Raw genomic sequence first — 20,846 nt, forward strand, 5'->3', positions numbered from 1 at the left:
CATACAGAATCTTACAGCAGATGGGGCAGGCCCCCTCATCAGCTTTGAGGCCCCAACCAGCAAAGGGCATGCATTATCAGTTCCTTTCAGTGGCAGCCAGCAGGCCAGCAGGCCCAATCACACCAGTCGCAAACAGTGCGAGGATGGCTTACCCCGCTCACCAGGCCACATCGGCCCACATCCAGCCTGCCGCACCGAACAGGTTTCCTCGCAGTCAGCCAAGCACTTCACATCCCTCCTCGACTTTACAGAGGCACAGGTCTGCCACTTCTCAAACAAAAGGTGCTGCCACGTTGTTACACAGGCCCAACGTCAGGCCTGTAGAAGACCGCTGGCTGGGACAGCTGCTTTCCTTCACACTCCCCAGGTTGAGCGCCAATGCAACGGTCAGTTCTCTTGGGACCCTGCGCCTTCTCCCGATCACTACCGGCTGCCTGCGCTCACAAGCGATGCATGGTCCTAAGGCTGTGCAGTACCTTCAGCCTCCATAGGAGACCACCAAGCCTCAGCCTAAAGGACATTAGGCTCGAGTAACGCTCACCCCCAGCAGTGTTGCTCTGTTGCCGCCCACAATCCACCCAGTAGCGCTTCAGTTCCTCGCCACCGGACCCCTCTAGCCTGGCAAGATCCGCTGGTCAGTTTCCTCTGTTGCAAGGGGAATGTGAGGTAGCTCAGGGGCACCACCAGACCTGTTCAGGCGTCCCAAGTCACAGGCTCAGTCAGCGGCTCACCGCACCCAGGGCAGCCATCATGAGTGTCGCAGGCAGCACGCCCTGCCGCCAGATTAGGGCCTCCTCCTGTCATTCCTGTGTGGCTCCCCGGTCTGAGGGATGTGTTGCAGGGGCAACATCAGCTCCTTCTGCCGTAGACCACTTCTGGCCTACAGGTCTTACTGCTCCCGGGCCACACTGTCCCCCGGGAGCACTGCCTCACATAAGGCTGCTCTGCAGCCGGGCCTTTACAGGAGCATATCTCCCACCTACACAGCAGCGGCCCTTGTTTTTCGGAACTCTACAGAGGCTCCAGGGTACCTAGGTGTATGCACCCTCCTCGTGCGGTTCCAATATCTTAGTCAGGGCACAAGTCGGGGGTGCACGGAGTCCACCCTCTATTTTCAAGGGGTGGACGCAGTCCACCCCATCAAGAAGTTGTGCCCCACAGAAGTATGTTGAACTTGTCCCGGCGTACTTTTCAGACACCGGGACACGTTCAGCAGCGCCTGTACGTTGTCTGCTTTCCGTTATCAGCAGCAATGTGCAGGCAGTGAGGGGGATTTATTTTTCACATCCAGCTGGGCCGAAGATAAAGTCTGAAGTTAATGGGGCTTCAGGCATCCTTTTGTTTGAATATGCTGACTGGAGCCGGCCTGGTACCTCACACTTAAAGGTAAATGCAACATAGGAGAAACAAAGGCACACAGCTTGTTATCCCTTCACAGGTACTTAAGAGAGGAATGCTTTTGACTTTGTTCAGTCCCTGTATATATAAGTGCATGCACTGTAAGAATGTCAGATATGTTGGTCTGTCCCAGTATTTACACAAATAACAATTTCAATAGCACTGTTTTATTTCTTTTATAGCGCTACGCATCCCAATGGAGGGTGTCAGAGCTCTTTACAAAACATACATATTATACATTGACAATAAATCATGTAAGTGTGTAAATCAATGTACAAGATGTGTGACATGAGACAGAGTTACAAGGTATAGGAGTCAGAGGCGCAACTAGAGCCAAATTTCGGGGGGGGCTAAGAAAATATTTGGGGGGGCTGGATCTTTAAGCAAAAGGCAGAGTGGAGCTGATTTCGGTGGGGAGGGGGCTGAATCTTTAAGCAATAGGCAGAGTGGAGCTGCAGGGGCTCTTAGAAGGGGTGAAACAGGCCTCATTAACATGCAAATGGTCTTTAAGACCTGTGAAGTGCTCGGGGCGGCTGTGTGTGTGCCCGGGCTGCCACACACGACAGGGGGGCTGAAGCCCTTTGAGTCCAATGGGTGTTGGCCGCCTGATAGGAGTCACATATCCATATCTTACTGTGCTATAATAAAAGGATTACATTTTATGAACTGCAGGTAACAAAAGGATCTTTGTGTCAGAAGCAGTAACCCGCCGACCTATCTACATAAAATAAATATCTGTCATCCGCATGTTACATGATGTGCTCAGCAGGAGACACATTAACCTTCCATACTACTTTGAATCAAATCTGGGACTTCACAAAACACACATCCCTCCCACAAATACGTTAACCTCCAGAGTTATCTCACCATTACTACTATTCCCTGATATTTACTGGGCACCTGTACAGCAGATGACTTAACCCAATCAAATATTTTAAAATGCAGACTTTGCAACCAATTAACCCCTTCCATGCTGCGCAAATTCCGCCGCTGTGCTGACGGTTTCTTGCGCGGGCGTGGTCATGACGGAACGGTTCCGTCATGAGCACAGCTCAACCGTGGCTCATGACGGAACCGTTCCGTCATGAGCACCGAAGGGGTTAAGCAGAACAGATCTGCTGCCATGCTTCTCCTTGTTGCCAATATCTTTGTGGCAGGGTTTAAAAAAAAGAAATGTATTAGTTGAGGCCCAGATTTTGTGTCAGGATTGCGTCACTTTTTTGGCACAACCCCAACGCAAAGTCTCATTTGTTAAATCTCATAATGCACTTAAATGTACTCATGATATACCTGATAAACATGTGTGAGGTCTTAATATCTGATGTCACTTCTTGTTATATCACTTCCTGTGATGTCACGTGCAATGTCATGCGTCGTGACATCACACACTGTGATTGCACGCGTCATGCTTTCACTTGCATACTACCTAACTTTGTTAGTCTCCCCACTTCTTTTTTCAGGACTTGTGCCCTTGCCTTAGGTGTGTCAGGATGCAGCAGGATTATGCTCTCCTTGGTGGGAGCTGCAGCAGGGCACGTCTAGTCGGCCATCTTGCTTGGCCATGCCCTCCTCTTTCTTGTAGGTGCATAAGTTTCCAGGGTTCTATCAATGCATGGTCCGTCATAATACTCACACAAACAATTCCTGTGTTGATATATGATGGAACCTATCATGTCTTCTTCACCCTACAGGGATCTAAAGATGTTGCAAAGGTGGTCTTACCTACAATTTATCGGGCATGCTTCGTCATAGGTTATGTATCCACACCAAAGTAGCCAGCTACCACTCTGGTGATCTCAACCAGTATTGGGAGTTCTTAGATAAGTTATTACTGGGTTAAAGCAGGCATCCAGATCTATAATAAAATAACTCCGGGTATACCCTCAGGAATTACTTTAATTTATTGTGTGCATTGGATAGTGTTGACATTTTTAATATTTTGGATGCCTGGTAAGATGCAATGATTCATCTATCCGTGGGATTTAGCCCGCTAGGTATACCCCGAGATATTTTACCATTCTTGATTCCTTTCTTTTTTTTAAAGGAACTGATTTCTGTTTGTATTGACGGCACTTCCAAGGCTGTTTGAGTTACTTCTGTGTCTACAGACCCTGTCGATAGCTTGTTGCCGCCAGCTTTTTCTTCCTGTGCTGAAGAAGTTATTAATGCTGGCTCTGACAATATCTGTTGTCCTGATTGGGTTTATTGCTGTTTGCCACAGTTTCCAAGAAAAGTAGCAGTCTCACATGCTTTACTCTAGACAGTGACAGGTTCTGGTTCAATAAACGACTTCGGTTAATAATGCAGATTAGGTGCTTATTGAACTGTTTCTCAGCGTTATAGGGCTCTGCATGCCTTTAGTGTTATATGTAAATAGTCCTTCAGTTTCAAGCCTGGTTCGTGTGCACACAAGTCATCTTTCAGAGAGAATAAGTATATAAGTCTGTTGCTTGGTTATTAATTCTTATTCACTAGGTTTTGTGCATTCTTTATTAAGTAAAAATCTCATCCAATTCGCCATTATATAATGCCCACCTTCTACTTGTACGCTCCCCTCGTATTGCTGCCAGACATGTAGAGTGTCATCAGAAATGTGCAGACATCTCATTCATCTCTTCCAATATGGCCACCGTTTCACGAGCTTTGGTATTCCCTGTTGCACGCCCACCCACCTTGGTCTTGGTGCCTCTTCCCAGGTTTCCTTTTATGCTAGGCTCGTTTTCATCGCCTAAAACATATTGGGGCAGATTTATGTTCCCTGGCGCATCCCTGCAAACCAGCATGGATGCGCCAGGGAAGATGCGTCACGCAAGTTTGCCCTTGCGCCACCGCAGATGTGCCGCATTTACAATGCAGCGCATCGTGGCGCAAGGACAGGCAGATGCGTGACGCATCTGCCGGCGTAAGGTTGGCGCATTGCTGGAGTTGCGTCGCAACCGCGACGCAGCTCCAGCAAGGCTCGGGGTGCCCCTATCCCTAACATGCTGCGTCAATCCTTACGCCTGCTTCAAGCAGGCGCAGGGTTTTGATGCAGCATGGCCGGAAAAGTGACTGAGTGAAATCTTGTAGATTTCACTCAGCCACTTTTCGGAGGCGTTCCTGCACCGGAACCCCCCCCCCCGTGCAGGTACGCCCACATGTGGCGCAAGCTTTACAACGTGACGCATCTCCCTAGATGCGTCACGTTGTAAATAGCCCGCAGCATGGCGCTGGCTTTGCGCCGCCGCTGCGTCACAAAAGTGACGCAACGGCGGCGCAAAAGTGGCGCACGGGGCTTATAAATCTGCCCCATTGGGTCCATTAGTGCAATTGCCACCGCGGATGGCAGGAGCTGCTTTCCCCTCCTCTGTGTGCTCATGGGTGCTCTCTGTACCCTCTGTGGACCTTCATCTTTCCAGCTTGCTTGCGGATTCCTCTTTCCCCGCTGCAGTCGCATTGTGGAGTTCCCCTCTCTGAAACAATCCCTGTGAAGTTATTCCATGAATTTGATTCCTGTGTATCTGGGCTGTTTCCTGTGATCGTCAAGGAACTCTATCAAAATGCCACTCTTTTCCTCAGCCCAGTCTCTGTCCCACTGGGGTACATGTAGTAATGAAAACGAGGATCACACTGGCTGAGCAGCAGGTACAACAGTACACTTTTAAAATAATTTAGCTGAAAGTTTGATTTGCGTTGGAAATATGCCAGAAGACTTTGGTTACTGGTTATGTACACAAATCTCATTAGGGGACTCAGTGATTTGTTGTGGATAATGCCCAAAGTTTTATGTTTCGTTACAGGAATACGTATTAAGCAATGGTTTATGGTGACTGTCAAACTAATTCGCCTTGGCCTAGCAAACTCGAGGCATCTTTGTATTGAATGTTGCCCGTTGTCCCCAGAAAACTAGGGGCCTCATTTATGGAAAGTGACGCATCTCTGCGTGAAAACAGCAATGTGTCACTTTTCAGTGTGCCCTCCTTGCGACATGCTGGATGCGTCATATTTACAGTATGACGCATCATGTCGCTAGGGGTTACAGATACGTCAGCATTTCTGACGTATCTGTAGGCGCAAAAATGACACATTGCTGGAGTGTGTCACGAAAGTGATGCAACTCTATCAATGGGTCATTTCACATGGGCAAGTCCCATTTCAAATGTGCCTGCTTCAGTCTTATGCCTGCTGTGAGGCAGGCGTAAGATATTGATGCATTTGCGTCCTAGAAGTGACACAGTGAAATCTCATATGTTTCACTGCGTCACTTCTACTAGACTTACTTGCGTCAAAACGCCCACCCTGCATACATTATACCTGGCGCAGGTATAATGTGGCACAGGGGTTTACACTTTGTAAATATGACGCAACATGGCACATTTTTTACCCTGCTGGTGCCTCACTAAAAGTGACGCACCGGCGGCGCAAAAGTGACGCAAGGGCTCATAAATAAGCCTCTAGATATCAGATACTACTAAAAGCTTGCTTAATGTCAAGACCCTCCTTTTTAGGCTTTGACTGAGATCATAGGGATGGCACAACAAAACGTCAAGACTTGAAGGATGTTGTGGAAAAGATAGAGTTAACACTATGGGGCCGATTAGGATGTATGGCAGATAACCACCGCCCGCATGGTAACTGCATGCGGGGGCCCCCAGGATATTGGGGTGTGGGGGGTGCACATGGGGGGTACCTATGGTACCCCCCTGCATTTGCATGCACAACATGGCAGGCACCGCGCTGTGCCTGCCACGTTTTGCATGCAAATGCACAACATGCCTTTTTAGATCTCGCCTGACCCAGCACATGCGCTGGTCTGGCGAGACTTTGCAGAGCCAATAGGTCTCACTTTTGGGACCTCATAAGTATTTAGTTATGCAACTGTTGCATGGCTAAACACTTATAAGGTCCCAAAGGCGAGACCTATTGGCTATGCCAATGCTTGTTGACATTGCGGCGGGTGCTGCTGAAAGCACCGCCCGCAGCAATGTCAGAAATGCAGGATGCGCCCGCCAGTGTGGCGGGCGCATCCTAATCTTCCCCACGGGACCACCACACATATGGCAGGCGGTCCCATCTCCGTTAGGGTGGCGGGTGGACAAGAGTCCGCCAGCCATCCTAATCAGCCCCTACATTGAAACAAAGTATATATAGGGCCTGATTCACAAAGATTTTGATGTGTCTTAGTGTTGTAGTACTCCTCATTTACTGCCTAAATCAAGGAGTAAGCCAGGAATGCATGCACTCGAAAGTGTCGAATTGCAGTCATGACAAAGTACCTGGGTTTAGTTGAGAGTGCCAGCAAGCAATGTCTTACTCAACCTGGGCTGCAGGTAAAAAGCCTCGTATTACACAGCTGTCAGCTACCACCACCGTTAGTCATGTCGTGGTCTAGACATGAGAATGGAGTACCCCCCATCTTCCAATAGAGTTGAATATTCTGCTGCTCATCAAATCACAGGCATAATTGTCTAGGGTACATGCTGGGACTCATAATCAATCGCTTCGGTATTGAGTAGGGAGCATGCCAGGTAGATCTAAATATGATGAGGGCAGCAGCAGAGTGGGCCAGTACTTCTTTGCTATGGAGTTTTGACCCGGCAGGCATGCATACAAATATCATTTGTTTTGGAGAGGCACAGAAATGGCTACTATGATTATACTATATATAATTTTTTAAGGGGAATAATTAGAAAATTTGTGATGTTTTTAAGGAAATATAAAGAAAATGCTGCATCTTTGTATGGAAATGCTAGTAGAAGCCGAAGTGTGTTTTGGTTGCTCTGACATGTAAAGGGCGAATGCGAAGCCTGATGTTTACAGACAGATGATGAGATGACTTGAAGGGATGCCGGAACGTTTTTCTAGAGTGTTTTGTTCCCTCCAGGAATTCCAGATGAAAATGGAAAGTATTCAGCAGCGTCGGGAGGAGCTGGAACGCAAGGAAGAGCAGCTCAAGGACTCCATCTTTAAATTTGACCGATTCCTCAAAGTAGGTTCTCTTTGCATCTAAGTCGGTGGGTATTTCCAACAAATCAAATGGAGCCAATCTTCTCTGGACCGCCTGTCCTGCTTCTGATCCACCTCCATGTCCCCATGTTCTGCTTATGGCAGTTCGGCTGGACTGTCCCCATTGGTGCAGGATCAAGACTGATTTGCATATGACTGGGTCCAAACTTAGGTGGCAGGGTGTGCAAAATATGATGGACTGGGATGCGGCCCGAGTAATTACCAATGGCTTTGATCAATTCAAGCATTCCATCCATCACCTTTTTGTATACTTATTTTTGTTGTGTGGCCTGCCCATGATCTTTCATTGGGCTCTTGTGCGCATTAAGCATGTGATGTGTTCCCATGGGCCACCTGTGATAGGTCGTTGGGCTCCTTTGTCAAGCTTGTGATATACTGTTGGGATCAGGTGTTGTGCTTGTGATTTACATCAAGCACTGTACTTTTATGTCCTGGTGCTTGTGAAATATGTGTGGGCTCCAGTGTTCTGCTTGTGACCTATTCCTCAGCTTGTCTGTTGTGCTTATGATCTGTCACTTGGTTTGGTGTTCTGATTGTTCTGTTATGTGCTGGGGTTCTGTGTCCTGCTCGTGATTAGTCACTGCTTATCTATGCTGCTCGTGATTTACCACAGAACAGTGTTAGTTATTGTGACCTGTCACCTGCGATTCTGTATGCTGCTTATCTCCTGCCCTTTGTGATGTGTCCTGGGGGTTCTGTGTCCTGCCTACGGTCCATCACCAAGCTCTGTTCCTGATCTGTCATTATGCTCAGTTTCCTGTCTATGATCAGTCACTAGGTTCCTGTGTTGCTTTTGTGATCTATAAGTTGTCCAATGTCTGTTGCTGATCTTCCCTGGGGCTTCCAGTCTCCTCTTGGCTCATTTGTCTCCTTCCACTCTCTCGCCGTGCACTGTGCTCAGCTTTTTTTCTCCTTGCATTGAAATATCTGACCAGATGCAGAACGTAAAGCTACAGCTGAATATCTAGCGATCTACATCTGTTTAGGGGTTTTCTTCGGACAGCTCTAATCATTAAGTACTTGAATGCCCTACAAGGGTTGTTTGCTTGCTTTTATTGTACATCATTAGATTAACTTTGTCATATATGAATATTATCATAAAGTTTTTTAAAAACCTACAGTGTTCAGCTTGTAAATTGACCTGTATTGATGTCAGAGTTGAGGGCGGGTCAGGTGCTGTTACTGTGTTACAATGGATGTTCATCTCTAATTACAGAAGTCTCAAAACATTATTCCGCATATCAGGTTGCCTGAGCATCCAAAAATAGGAATTCAAATGGAAAGGTTACAGGCATTTTGGAGATGGCCTTGTGACCAACAAGGCCTTACCATGGATTAAAATACATGGTCAACAGCAGAGCTTACAAGCTGAAGCTGTATCCCAAAATGGCACCTCCCTCAATAAAATGAAATGGCCTATCTGGAGGCAGAAAGCAGGTTTGAATGGGAGGAGCACTGAGTTCTGCTAGCCTTATGCATGGTTTCTCTGAATTGTGCAGGAAAATGACTCCAAGCGAACCCGTGCTGTGCGGAAGGCCGATGAGGAGCGCCAGCTGACTGGGCAGAAAGAGAAGGAGGCCATACGCATACAACAGGAGATCACACAGTTAGGCGAGCAGAAGGAGCGGCTTCAGCAGCGCATGGCCAGGCACGCTGTGTTCCAGAAATACCTGGAGCGGGTGCTAGAAAAATCGGATGAGGTACTGTACCTCCTTCATGCTACCTGTCCTCACTCAACTGATTACTCAGACTGTCTCAAGACAGAACACTGGCTTTGAGCAGTCCTTCCACCCTCCACACACACTGACACCTTAGTCATGCAATACTTTCTTCTTTGAAAGGCTCCTCATGTTGTGATAATTGTTTTCTTTCCTCCAAGTCAAAAATCCTCTTCCGCTGTGCCTTTTGTCGCTTCTCCACCATGTCACTTGCCTCATTGCCACTCTGTTGTCTGTCCCCCCTCTCTGGGCTTCCCTCTGCAAGTACTGTGATTCTTCTCTCCTTCTTTCCCTTTGCTGTGCCATTTCTCCCACATTCTGTGCTCCTGGTTTCCATATCCACAGCTGTACCTTTTGCCTGCCCTTCTGCTCCATAAATGTTATTTTCCTCTCACACACTCTTGTGCCAATGATCTTGCTAGTGGCCATGGACTCTGGTCAAGCCTTTTGATTCTTATCAACAATCCCCATGTTCTCTGCGTCCTTAGCTCTGCTTTCGGTCATGTCCCAGTGAGTCTACGGTCCAATTTCCTCCTGCAGTGGTCTAGTGACCTCAACACTACCTCACCCTGTGCCCTTCCTACTCATTCACCTCTGTTGAAGCGTTCGTCTCCACCGCCCATTCACGGCTCAGACTGCATGAACACAGACGCAAAACATCTACTTCCAAAATATATACCTTACTCAACTATCTTCCTTCATATCTTTCAATTTATTTTAAATTCCTACATCCAACCGAACGAACCTCCCTGTTGTAAGACAAAGTTAACATAGTAAACATACTATTCAAACGCCAGCACTATCATACTTGTGGGGACACACTGGATTGTGTATTTAGGCACAGGAAGAAGTGTTTATAAGAAGAAATGTGCATGTGTGGTAGATATTTGGTAGTCGCTTTTAAAGCTATATTTTTGCAAGCTACCCCATTCATATATTTGGTCCCCACCATGGTGCCTTTGATAGTTTTGCTGTCCTTGGTTTCTGACCACGAATGCTCAGTGTGTGCTTGGCCCTGGTCACTTTCAAGCACTTCCTACCTGTGCCACCCCCCCCCCCACACACACACACATACTTAAATATATCACTGGTTTCCTTCTTGCTTTAACAGCATATTCATCATTACAGATGTCACGTTATAAGAAATGCACGCTCTCCCTGTTTTTGTGCATTTGTGCCACAGTATTTCTGTTCACTAGCTGTTTTAATAGGGTATAAAATGGGAATATTGGACCTGGCCACTGAACTGCTTATTAAAAGTGTTGCTCCACTAAAGACCAGGTGGAGTGATTGGAATAAACTAGTGAACGTGTGTTTTCTTTCGGATGAGGGTTTGGTTGTTTGCACCTTGGCCAGTCAGAATTAACTCATACATCACACCAAAGGGACCAAATGGTTTTGAGAGAAGCAGACTCACCCAGTGAACAATATTAATATTTCATCTGTAGATGGGTAAGTGGGCTGAAGATGAGACAGGTAAAAAGAATATCAGGATTTGGGGGGAAAGAACCCAGGAGCAGAGCTCTTCTTTCTACCAAATCCTATGGTCCATAAAGCCCATGGCGGCGTCTATAGACTTCAAGTGCAAAGTGACTTCCCCTCAGACTGAGCACTGAAAAGGATGAGAGAATGAAACCCCCCTGAGAGAGCTACAGAGTACTAAGTAGTCCTTGGCGTGAAGCCAGTTTGTGTTCCTCGAAACTCAGGGACTCTGGTTGCAGACTGTATGGCTCAGCAGTAAACCCCAGGTGTCTTGCACAGCCCTCCATCGGGGTGGGTGCATTTAAAGGAAGTTTTTTCAAAGTTAGCACAAGTCAATATCTAGAGCAACCTATATATTCCTGGTCTACCAGCCCCATTTTCTTTTATAAGTGGGATGTCCATCATCGCTATGAAGAGAGACCAGATGCACACATCAATTGTGAAGCCAGAGATACTGTGTGGCCTACCAGAAGATGAACCCCAGTAGCCTTACTTCAGTTCCTTTCTTAATTCTGTAGCCCAAGGAGTTTACAAGTAGTGGATAGCAGGTGGAATGCTAACAGAACCGAGGCGTGGTAAGGAGCCTGGTAAGAAATGCACACAGCACAGAACATTTCTCTCTGCTAGCCAATCCAGAAACAAGGGCATGTCCCATGGACTGTGTCAGGAAAATGGATATATTAATTTATACTTTTTGTGCATGTTCGTTGTTTATTTTTGCATACTCTTACATGAAGAGACTTTTTGAAGTGACAGGGCGTGACGGAGAGTCCTGGCACACACGGAAGGGACATCTTATGTGGCTCCCAGATATAATAGCCTATAACCCACAGCTGTTTCTCTGTTCAAAGGGATAGTGACCGGATTTACCCCAGAGTTACCATCATGAACACTGCTGCCCAAACATGGCAAATGCAATGTCTCTGTGAATTTCACAGCATTGCAGTAGCATGGTGATTGCCACTGGGTCTCGTGAATTTTAATGTATGGGTCTTTCCTACTTTGATGTGTGACTTGCAGATTTTCAGACAAAAACGTATAAATCACACTGTAAAAAGACACCATGTGAGAGCCCTAAAACTCCATGTCAGTAACAGCTACTTTGCAGGACTTTGGGGGTCTTTTGTATCCATGACCCACTAAAGACCAGACCAGAGGTTGGAAATCTCCCTTAAGCCTTGAGGTTCACAGAAATTCCTTACCTCGCCCCAGCCCCCTAAATCTGCATGTTATGCCTTCTGAGCTGAACAGAGAGTGGTGGGTAAAAGGCACCTCCTTTGAAGTTATTCCAAAGCTCTGGGGTTGCTTTGATAAATGAAGCAGAAATCATGAGAGCAAGCCATTGTGATCTTTTGTCTGAGACCTAGTGGAGATAAATGAAAGATATTTATTAGTTATTTCACCGTTATGGCAGAGGTTTAAAACCTGATTGGTGGTACAGAAAAATTATATTTTTTACTGAGTTGGGAGGTGCCGAAGTTTTTTTTGTGCCACCTGTGTGCGTTTAGGCAGTTTTAGCCACCTCTGCCATCTGAATAATGCAATAATAGTTATTCACTTAAACACCATGTCAACAAGCCCTGTAGAGGTACCCTGCTTCATGGCATTAATCTTGAATTCTTAAATTATTTCCTTTTGCACTTTGTAGGGATTAGGTTAGGTGGACTCATAGAGCACATGTATACTCCCACAGGACAGGACACTTGCCAAGACTTACCAGCATTTACCAACAAAATAGTGTAAAAAGGGAGCCAACATTCAGATTTAAAGATGTTTCATCAATATCAGGTGATTAGAGATCAAGTACAATTCACTAAAGAAGAGACAAGCACAGAGAGTGCCTCGCTATCCTTGTAACGCCTCTTGAATGAAGGTAAAGTTACCTGTTCCTGATCTGTTGAATGGAGAGTTATAGCATAAGATAATATTGTTGAAAACATGAGGGGTTACATCAGTTGCACTCAATAAATGGTGTGTGAGCTAAAGTTACTCTTGGATGGCCATCTGACCATATATCATATCATATCCCTGTATTCTTGAAGTATAACACTCATCGAGAGCAACAGAACGCAGTCAAATTTAGGAATTAAGAGGTTGAAGCCCGGATGCATTATCTCCCCAGGAATGTGCATTAGGAGGGCAGGAAGCCCAGGTTGTAGCTGCCGGTTTTCTAAAGAACACATCCATATCTAAATGTATTAGTCTCAAGAACATCCACCTTAAATTCCAGCTGTTTGCGATTAATACTTTTGAGGTTAAAATCACCCAACCGGACAATTTCCTCACTGTGTGAGGAGCAGGCCCAGGCCACGCCCTGACCTTTTCTCTAAGAGGTGACTGGCATGGATTCTCACCAATTAGGAAGAGTGGCCAAGCTGTAGGTGACAGTGTGTGAACTCTACATTGTCCATTTAGGAGGGCGTTGGGTAAAGGCCTAAAAGGATTTTCTACTGTGAGTTCATCCACTGGAGTGCTGGAACAAAGGAGTGCCTCACATTGAAACTGTCTAGATCTGGGGATTCCATTGACATAGACTTGCATGAGAGTAGAGATGCTGGATAGACCTAATCCAACACTTTGTGAACTCCCCTGGCAGGCAGTCCAACATCAGTTCAGCCTCATGAGAGATTATTGGGTCTTTGACCAAACAGGCCAACCATATTGGACTAACTAAACATCCATCGTTGGTGGTAGCGTTCAATTGTAACACCGTCCATTGTCCATCCTTTCCTCACCCCGCTCTCCATTGTACATTCCTCGTTTATCTCTCATTGCCTTCTCTCTGACACCTGATACTTCCTGTGATACATGGAGCTTCTACGTTCAGTGCCTTATTCTCTCTGTCTTGTCTCTACCAAATGTGGCCACTTTCCTCACTGTCTGTGTCTCCATCACTGCCTCTGTTATCGCATCCTTCTCTGACTCATGCTCAGTCTTTCATTCCATCTTTCTTAGCACTGCCCATTCTTATTCGCTGCTCAGTTATCTACCTCAGCCTTGCCCTCTCCTCTTTTATGCTAATATTGTCCATTCTCCCATCCTAAATTCACTTCCTCCTATCCCCTTATTGTCCCTTGGCCCCCCCTCAAAGCTGTCCCCCATGTCTATCTCTGACCCTTGTCTTTTTCGCCCCTTTGCCTCATTTAGTCGCCCTCGTCTCTGAGGCAATCTCCCTCCCTTTCTCTTTCATCTCTACCCCTTCTTTGAGGTGGTTTCTCTGGCAGTAGTCCTCCGCATACAATGGTCCTAATACTTTGAAAAGCTACTTGCCAGTTCAGTGGAAGGTATTGCCCATCCTGGGGCAGGGACTTTGCACAAGATATGGCAGGCACGTACGCTGCTTTCTGACTATTGTATTTTAGGCCTAGAGCAGGTCTACATTCCAAGAAAGGAAATGATGTGAATGTGGAAAGAGGCAGGCATACAGACACTAATAGGGTACAACATCTGAAGTTTATTAAGTAAGCAGTATACAAAAGAGAAGGAAGTAAGACGCAAGCATCCTACGAATTCTAGGTCTGTTGTCATCACTCCCCACGCTCCAAAAGCCCTCCCGCATTCCATTCTAGTACCCCGTAAACTCACAAGCCTACTTGATGGCATAGATATAAAACACCTCCCTTCAAAAGGATGAAAACAATTTAAAAAATCTAAAGAATAGATTACTAATACAAATAAGCATAAATCTCAACATGCATTGACCATAAAATACATGAACGCTTCAACAATGACTTTTTGCATATAATAAGTACATAAGCTTTTATCCTATAACAAAATCTTCACATTTCTTTGGAATTCTCCAGTAGCATGTTGATGTTGCACACTAGTTATGTTTTAGCCATTAATTTGACATTTTTTATCCATAGCCTCATCATTTCCATTCTTCTTATCCAGCCTGGGAAAACCAATACCTTGATAACAATTGGTGACCTCCTGTACTTTGACCTCCCGTGAAACATTTCACCATTGACCACTAGTCAACTTTACATCCCCCGCCAGTGTGCCCTTTGCCATACTCTAAACCTTTGGCCTATCATGCAAATAAACAGCAGTGACCCTGCAAACAGATTAGATTGTAGATTGCTTGGCCAGTGTTATGTAGTACCTTGAAATTGTGGGTGAGGAGTTTAAATTGTGCTCATTTGTGAATGGGGTGCCAGTGATGCTCCCTCAGGTGTAGTGTGATGTGAGTGTGGCGTGAGAGGTTAGAGAAATACCTACTCACTGCCCATATCATGACCAGGGAAGGTGGTCTATAATATTATTACTCTTTCAGTTCCAGGAGGTACGGGAAATGATTGACCGGTTTAACACCCTGGTTGCCACTCAGGCCAACCTGCTGCGGCGCGAGATTGTAAACCAGGAGGCCATGGAGCATGAGCGGGCCATGCTGTTCAAATACATGGAGGAGAAGCACAGCGAGATCCTGCAGGATAACAATGAACTAGCAAAGCTGCAGACTGAGCTGGAGACCGCACGCGGCAACCTGATTCAACTGGTATGTCAAGGCAACACCAAGCAGTGATAGTCAATGTGGATTTACTTTCTTGTATGGCATTCTGTGTCATGAGTGAAGGTATCTCTGAAGGACCAGACCAGTCACTCTAGCTCCCAGTCAGAGTTTACTATTTGCACTACAAACAGCTACCAAACATAGCTCCCTTGATACAAATACCTCACACTAATATAGCACTTGTACAAGGAATTTCTTGGCTTTATCAACTCGCATGTCGCCAATTTTTGAAGCAGCATTCCTAAATTTAAGGGCCTAAGACTCTTGTGATCACAAACAGGGGAATTTAACCATGCATACTTTAGAAACCGCATTAGCAGTGTTCCTTATAGTTTATCACCAGAGTAGAGTACCACAATAAGACTTACACTTTCCACAAGCAGAGCTCTGGGTTGTGGAACAGCTTCTCTGCTGAACGCCTTCCTTGCACTGCTGTAGACTCAGGAGAATTTACATGCTCAGCCTGTCGTATGAAGGAAGACTGTAGACTGTATACACTGAACTTTCCTTATTCTGGAGTTTTCCACTTTCCCTATCAGAAATGTTTTTGATACAGCCCCTTTTAGGAACCATATTCGTCCCCACCTAGTTAAGTCATAAGAAGATATGATTGAAAACATAAACTTCAAAGCTGCTAATATGCAACTGATTAAGTTGCCATCTTTATCTGAAAAAACAATTTGACCTGATCAATGTTAATTGAATTAATTTGGGGCACCAAACTAATAGGATAATGTAGGTAGAAACCTGTGTAATGACTAAAGCCAGGTGGACAGAACTGACGCTAGGTACTCGTATTCGCCAACAAAACTTGCATTGAATGATGCCTGCCTAAGGGGATAAGTTTGTGCTAAGATTTAGAGACAAGACAAACAATCCTTAGATAAAAAAACTATAAGTATTTTTAGATTTTATCTGTCCATAGCATCACAGGTGAAGTATGTGTCTAGTAGTAATATGTTCTAATACATATTCATTTTGAGTAAAATCATCCACATGTTGTACTCTGCTTTGAGCTAATATTGGTTGAATCTATTGCAAACTCGAGGCTAGATAACTTAATTAACATGTACTTAGGAAACTTATCCAGAAACCTCAAGTGCTGCTGACAAATTAATGTCTTTATATCAAAATCTCCGAAACAAACGTACATTCCCTCTCCAGTTAAAATGATTACATCAAAAGTGACTGGAGAATTTTGCTTTGTAAATGTCAACATTAGGAGTTTCTTCTGTTGGAGTTCTAAATCTTGAAATGCTCTTCCACTTTCCTTGGGTTCTGAGCTCCTGTTTAGGAAAGATCTTGAGATCTCCTTTTTCTGGGTAGGCCGGGTTATGAATCGGTTTGCCTCTATTCTAGAAAGGCCCGTGTTTAATCTTAGTGAACCGCATCCAGTACATACAGCACCATTTATTTGTCCTTTACAAATGCATGCTTAGTTAACATTTTTAGCTTCCCATAATCAATTTGCTCCCTCCTTCTTGTGATCTGGAATAAATACCTTGAAGGAGATGATGGCCTCTGGATGATCCCCGAGTACTACCGGTAGTTACTTTCCTTACACTCAACCACAAATCTGCCATAGGTTGTGCCAAAGGTCTAGATGTCACATAACCATAAGCCATCTACCTCTGGTAAAGGCAACCAAAATCCTTCAATCATGACACCTTAACACAGTTTCAATGCTGCTAGCATAGACATATATGAAAGCATTAATTTTGTGGGTCTCTTCAAATAACTATAGAGGTCTCCACTCGATCTAAACATACATACCTCAGCATGCACATTTGAAAGTATGCATCTTATTCCCTAGCGGGAGTTCCTCTAGTAGCCGTTGACCAAGAGATACACTTTTCAAAGTTCTGTTAGGAGTCAATAAAGTGGAAAAAACATAGTTAATCGACCATCCACTTAAATATTTGGGGCCTTATTTATGAGAAGTGTTGCATCGCTGCGACAAAGCAGCGATGCAACACTTTCTCATAGATTTCATTGTGCCACTCCTATGACCCTTTCTTGCGGGGGAATACCCACCCTGCATACATTATACCTGACGCAGTTATAATGTAGCGCTGGGGTTTAGAAAATGATGCTTCTGCCTAGATGCGTCACTTTGTAAATATGGCGCAACGTGGCGCATTAATTACTAACCCAGATCTGTGGCTGGGGGTGAGTGTGTGAAAAGTTTCAGGGCTCCGTCCATCTCCTTGTGTTTGCATTATTTACGCTGCCTCAGCGTCACAAAAAGTGATGCAACAGCGACGTAAATTTGACGCAAGGGCTCATAAATAAGGCTTGGGTTGAAACTGTTTGCAATCCACTTTTCCACCGAGAATGTTCACAATCTTGTACAAATGTCCTCTTTGAATACCTCATTCCTATACTTATTGTCTTCAGTTGCTGTACAGAGCTCAGTTCCCGTAAAGCAGAACAACTCCGAAAATATTTTTCAATCATTTATTGCCCAGTTCCAATATTGTATGTCTTAGGAAATAGTAAAGTGTATCTAGTCTGCCCCCGAAACTAGGTAACATAAGCTGGGTCTCACAGAGCTTTTACTTCTGTGACTTAAAGAGATGGCACTTAAGCCATTTGGTTACTGCGTTTCTAGTCCACACATGAATTGAGGCCCCTGAAAATCATTCTTCCTGCAAGGCAAGCACATAACAAGATGCAGCAGAGACTGCCTTCCAAGAAGTATGTGGAGAACACAGGATCCAAAGGTTTTTCTTCTTTTCCCTCCTGCCAAATCATCAGCAATGGTGACACACTACACAAAGTCCTCTTATCTCAAATGAGGAATTATTTGTAGATTGCCTCCTTCTGGTAGGTTCTTCTGCCTCTTCTGACAGTGCACACACTTGTCTGGCAGCAATGTTGGTCATACAACATCCATGCGCTGCTAAGTGGTATTCAGGAAAACTCAATCCTTAAACTGTCATGACACAATGGAAGTATCCTACCTATGGCCATGCCCAATGCTGACTCATAATCTGGTAATGGCTATAATGCTCTGGATGGGAGGATGTTTGCATCCTAACACTTGGGCTTTTACGGGAAGCAATGTCCCTGCTCACAAGCTGGAAATCAGAGGAAAGTCCGCTCTTGTTGGAGAAATATCTCCGAATTGGACAAGTGGTGAACCCTCTGTGCATGATAAGGCATGGGCTGAAGTGCCTACCTAGCCAGGGCTATGGCCTATCCCTCTTATATTTGTTCTAAATTTCCTCCTGGGCTCCACTGAATCTTGGGTAAGTGGTGCCAGTTTTTGGATTTTATGCTGTCCCGTAGAGGAACACGCAACTAGGCCACTGAATCATTAATTTCCATAGTCACATAACTATGGCACTAAGAATCTTTCAGCAACTTCAGTTAAATAGCACCTTTCACAGGGGCATTGTAAAGGAGGCTCTCACTACATGTGCTCTTTTAGCGTGGCTCCTTATGATGTTTATCCAGAATCCTAGGTAGGTTAGGCAGGTATCCCAATTTAATATTACAACACAACACACCAACAAATGAGAAGCAACAGAGAATAGCTTTTTGAGCATACGATCTTCTGCAGCGCCCCGACCAAGCCACTTCTGAGGGATTCATGAATGGAACCCCTTCATTTCACCCCAGAACATTTCAGTGAAAACACAGTTCAATAAAAAGTACTGAATTGATAAACCATGTAATTGATAATCAAATTCAGAGATATACAAATCGGAGACATGCATTCAACTGAAATTTGAGATAATAAAGTGAAATATGAGGTCAACATTCGGATTAGGGAGAAGTTCTGGTTCCTGAGCACGTTGGGTCCAGATTTAGAGTAAGGTTAGGGTTAGAGACACTGTCAGAGAGTCAGAGTAAAGATTAGTGTTAATGTAAGGTAGGTGTCAAGGTTAACTTTTATGTCAAGGTTCGCTTAGTTTCATTATAGCGGTTAGTGTTGAATAACAATGAAGCATGAGAAGGCTTATGGTCAAGATTAGGTTTAGGAACAGGGATTGGTTTAGACTCGGGTTAGGGTTTGCACAAGGGTCAAAGGTTACTGCAGGGTTTGAATTTAGGGCTGGGTTTCAAGGTATATACAAAACAATATTTTCAAAATATTTAAAATGAAGGATGGATTTCACTGAAAAATACTGCTTTTCAACGACCTTTTCATTGAATGTTAAACCAGATAGCTTTCATTAAAATTCTAGTGTAAAAGTGTAGCAAAGCCTGACTTTTTCAGAGAAATAGTTGTTAAGAGGTTCTCGATCGACGGCGATCTGCCATTGTCCGTGTTTACTATGAGGTCTTGTTTAGACTCATTGCTTGTTACGAGCTATTTTGCACTGATTGTTGAAGGCATTGTTGTTGTATTGTAAAATGTAAAACTTCAAATCTTAATGAAAAAGATTCAAACAAAAAAAGATGAATCTGCTCATTTTTGTTTTTAAACAAAAATTATAACGTGACCAGCACTCAGGGTCCCTCAACCGAACATATGTGTAACAGTTTCCCATATCACACCGGAAATGTAATCAACTCATGCTTTTTCATGCATTTTTCTGTCCTCAACACACACCAGCATAAAGCTACACCTTGATGACTTACTTTAGGTCATAATAATCAGGGTTGTTAATTAAACTGCAGTGCAGTATGGAACATGATGGCCCTGGCGAGGATTAACTGAATTATCATGTAAATAAACAGTAGTGACCAAGCAAACCTAATGGAGCTTATGCCTATCTTTATCATCCTGGCTAATGGTCTCAAACTAAAGCACTATTCCTGGCTATGAATGCACAAGACAGGAAGACACATGGAAAAGATGACACTTTTATTGATGATGTGCAGCAAGTTTCTCCACAAAGTAGTTCCCTTTGTCCCTCAACCCAATAAGCATAAGGTGGTTACTCATGTCTTGTTGCCTTTAGAGGTAGAAAAACCAATGTTACGCAGCACCGCCTCCAAATAAAACAGTTCTTTAAATCACATTCAGGAGGATGTGGAATGCTAAAAGGTCCATATAGCACTCAATACAGTCAACTCCACTGGTACAGATTCATAGAATACACCAGACCCACAGAAACAGTCTAACAGATAACTTTGCCATGATTTATTCCAGGGCATTGATTATTGGCCAGGAGTATTGCTCAACTGACGAGCTGGTGCATTGGTCCATTTTAGATTTCAGGATTTGGCAAGGAACGTTATATGGTCATTGGCCTGACGTAAGTGTTAATTTTAGCATGCATTAATAGTTACCTTTTGAGCTAACATCCTGGCCTGAGCTCCTGCGGTGAGGAGCCAGGATTCATGCGAAACAAATATTTTCTGATTGGTGGAGACAAAAAAGTTTTACTTTGGCAAGACCAGGAGAGATCATTGAAAAGGTGTTAATGTTTTGGTGATTGTAAACAATCTTACATGGAAGGTAGACAACTTTCTTCCATTATCTGCTTTAGGAGTCGAAATGGACTCATATCCAGAACACTGCAGCCCAGAAGACGCTCACGATTGGACTGGTCAAGATGGCTACCTACAATCTATTCCAGATCCTCACCAAGCAGATGCATCTACAGCCAAACATCCCAATGGAAGACACAGAGGGTCAACTGGACAAGGTTAAAGCACAATTATACTCTTTAGCTCAGCTTAGCCAGTGTGAATAAAGATGCAGCACAGAGCTTTATCACAACCATCATTCCTGTACTATCCTCTATATTCCCACTACACCATGTGTTCCTGTA

The 20,846-nt window shown here is 44.6% G+C and overlaps 1 protein-coding gene across 2 annotated transcripts in view; it reads left to right on the forward strand.

The window, feature by feature from the left end:
* CFAP73 (cilia and flagella associated protein 73) overlaps window positions 1-20,846 on the forward strand; it is a 141,462-nt gene that overhangs the window by 88,573 nt on the left and 32,043 nt on the right. For both annotated transcript variants that reach the window (XM_085633499.1, XM_085633500.1), the window contains exons 3-6: window positions 7,262-7,366; window positions 8,904-9,104; window positions 14,881-15,102; window positions 20,562-20,720. In XM_085633499.1, the coding sequence (XP_085489625.1) occupies window positions 7,262-7,366; window positions 8,904-9,104; window positions 14,881-15,102; window positions 20,562-20,720 (687 nt within the window). The remainder of the gene's footprint in view (window positions 1-7,261; window positions 7,367-8,903; window positions 9,105-14,880; window positions 15,103-20,561; window positions 20,721-20,846) is intronic.

This window comes from Triturus cristatus, chromosome 11 (assembly GCF_964204655.1).
Source record: "Triturus cristatus chromosome 11, aTriCri1.1, whole genome shotgun sequence".
Taxonomy (NCBI): domain Eukaryota; kingdom Metazoa; phylum Chordata; class Amphibia; order Caudata; family Salamandridae; genus Triturus; species Triturus cristatus.